The sequence below is a fragment of the Myotis davidii genome, unplaced genomic scaffold (assembly GCF_000327345.1).
Source record: "Myotis davidii unplaced genomic scaffold, ASM32734v1 scaffold210, whole genome shotgun sequence".
Taxonomy (NCBI): Eukaryota; Metazoa; Chordata; class Mammalia; order Chiroptera; family Vespertilionidae; genus Myotis; species Myotis davidii.
This window is the reverse complement of record NW_006282396.1, coordinates 34,514-35,666: the sequence shown is the minus strand read 5'-3', so window position 1 is coordinate 35,666 and position 1,153 is coordinate 34,514. Positions and strand designations below refer to the sequence as shown.

At 52.5% G+C, this 1,153-nt stretch overlaps 1 protein-coding gene across 1 annotated transcript in view; it reads right to left on the bottom strand.

Moving 5' to 3' along the window:
• LOC102767137 (semaphorin-4F-like) overlaps positions 1-1,153 on the bottom strand; it is a 31,022-nt gene that overhangs the window by 3,967 nt on the left and 25,902 nt on the right. Inside the window, 4 exon segments of the mRNA XM_015559266.1 lie at positions 108-268; positions 376-485; positions 625-847; positions 975-1,122. Of these exon segments, the coding sequence (XP_015414752.1) occupies positions 108-268; positions 376-485; positions 625-847; positions 975-1,122 (642 nt within the window).

Below are 1,153 nucleotides of genomic sequence, written 5' to 3'. Positions count from 1 at the left end.
AGCTAAAAGAAACACACATGCAGCATGAACAGATCAGAAACAGGCAGATATATGGAGAGGTCAGAGCTCTGTGACAGCAGGCAAGACTCCAGGGCAGCCACACTCACCCTCCATGCTCGTTAGCATGGGCCACACATGCATATAGCCGGAAGCTCCAGGCACAGACAGGGTCTTGGGCCAGGATGCACTCTGAGCAGCTCTGGAGACGTCCACAGTTGGTTGTGTTCACTTGTGTTACCTCAGTATGGGAGCCAACCAGGAGCCAGCTCTAGAGAAAATTAGTAAAAAAAAGGACTATGCTGCATCTCCCAGATTTCGTGGTCACAAGCTAGCTACGATGTCTCCCCACCAGACTCCCCCAAATCTATGACTCACTTGACACAATTTCAAATTCTCAACTGGCTGTGGCTCTGGAAATAAGGCCAGATCCTCAAGGACACTGAGCTTGGCTCCAATCCGCACAGCTCTGTGGAGGTGTCCATCCTCTAGGAAGCAGGCAGAGGGCACGACATAATGACACACTGTACCTGTGCCTGGGACTCTCATACCTGTAAGTATACAACCCTCTCTTTGACAAACGCATGTGTGCACGGGATGGGCAATGTACTTGGCTACTAAACATACCTGTCCCCAGATAGAGCACATCATACTCTTCCCCTGAGAGGCTGGCCACCCTGTGGGCCACAACTCTGAGATAGACTGTATCTGTAGTGACCAGCAGGGGGTGGCCATCAGCTGGAAGCACTGGCCTGTACATGAGGGGGTGGTCCCGGATGAAGGTGAGCACATGGTCAGGCAGGAAGAGTGATGAGTTAAACTGCTGGAATTTCGTGTTATTAGCGATGCACTAGGAGAAACACAGGATGGGTGACAACGTTTCCTAGGTGCCCGGAAGTATCCGCGATGCTTACTTGGGCTCTTGCTCTAATGAGGCTATTCTGGCATAGGGTGAAGAGCTGCCCCAGACCCCTTACCTCTCCAGGTCTGGGCTGGGGTACATCACTGTCCATGACAGGCTGTCCCCTGTTGCAGACATCTTTCAGCTCTCTGAAGGGACCATTAAGCACTGTCCGAATGTCTTGTGGTCGGAAGGCACAGACAGCAGAGATGGAAGCCTCCTCCCTGGAAGAGACACAGGGGGGAGCCAGATCTC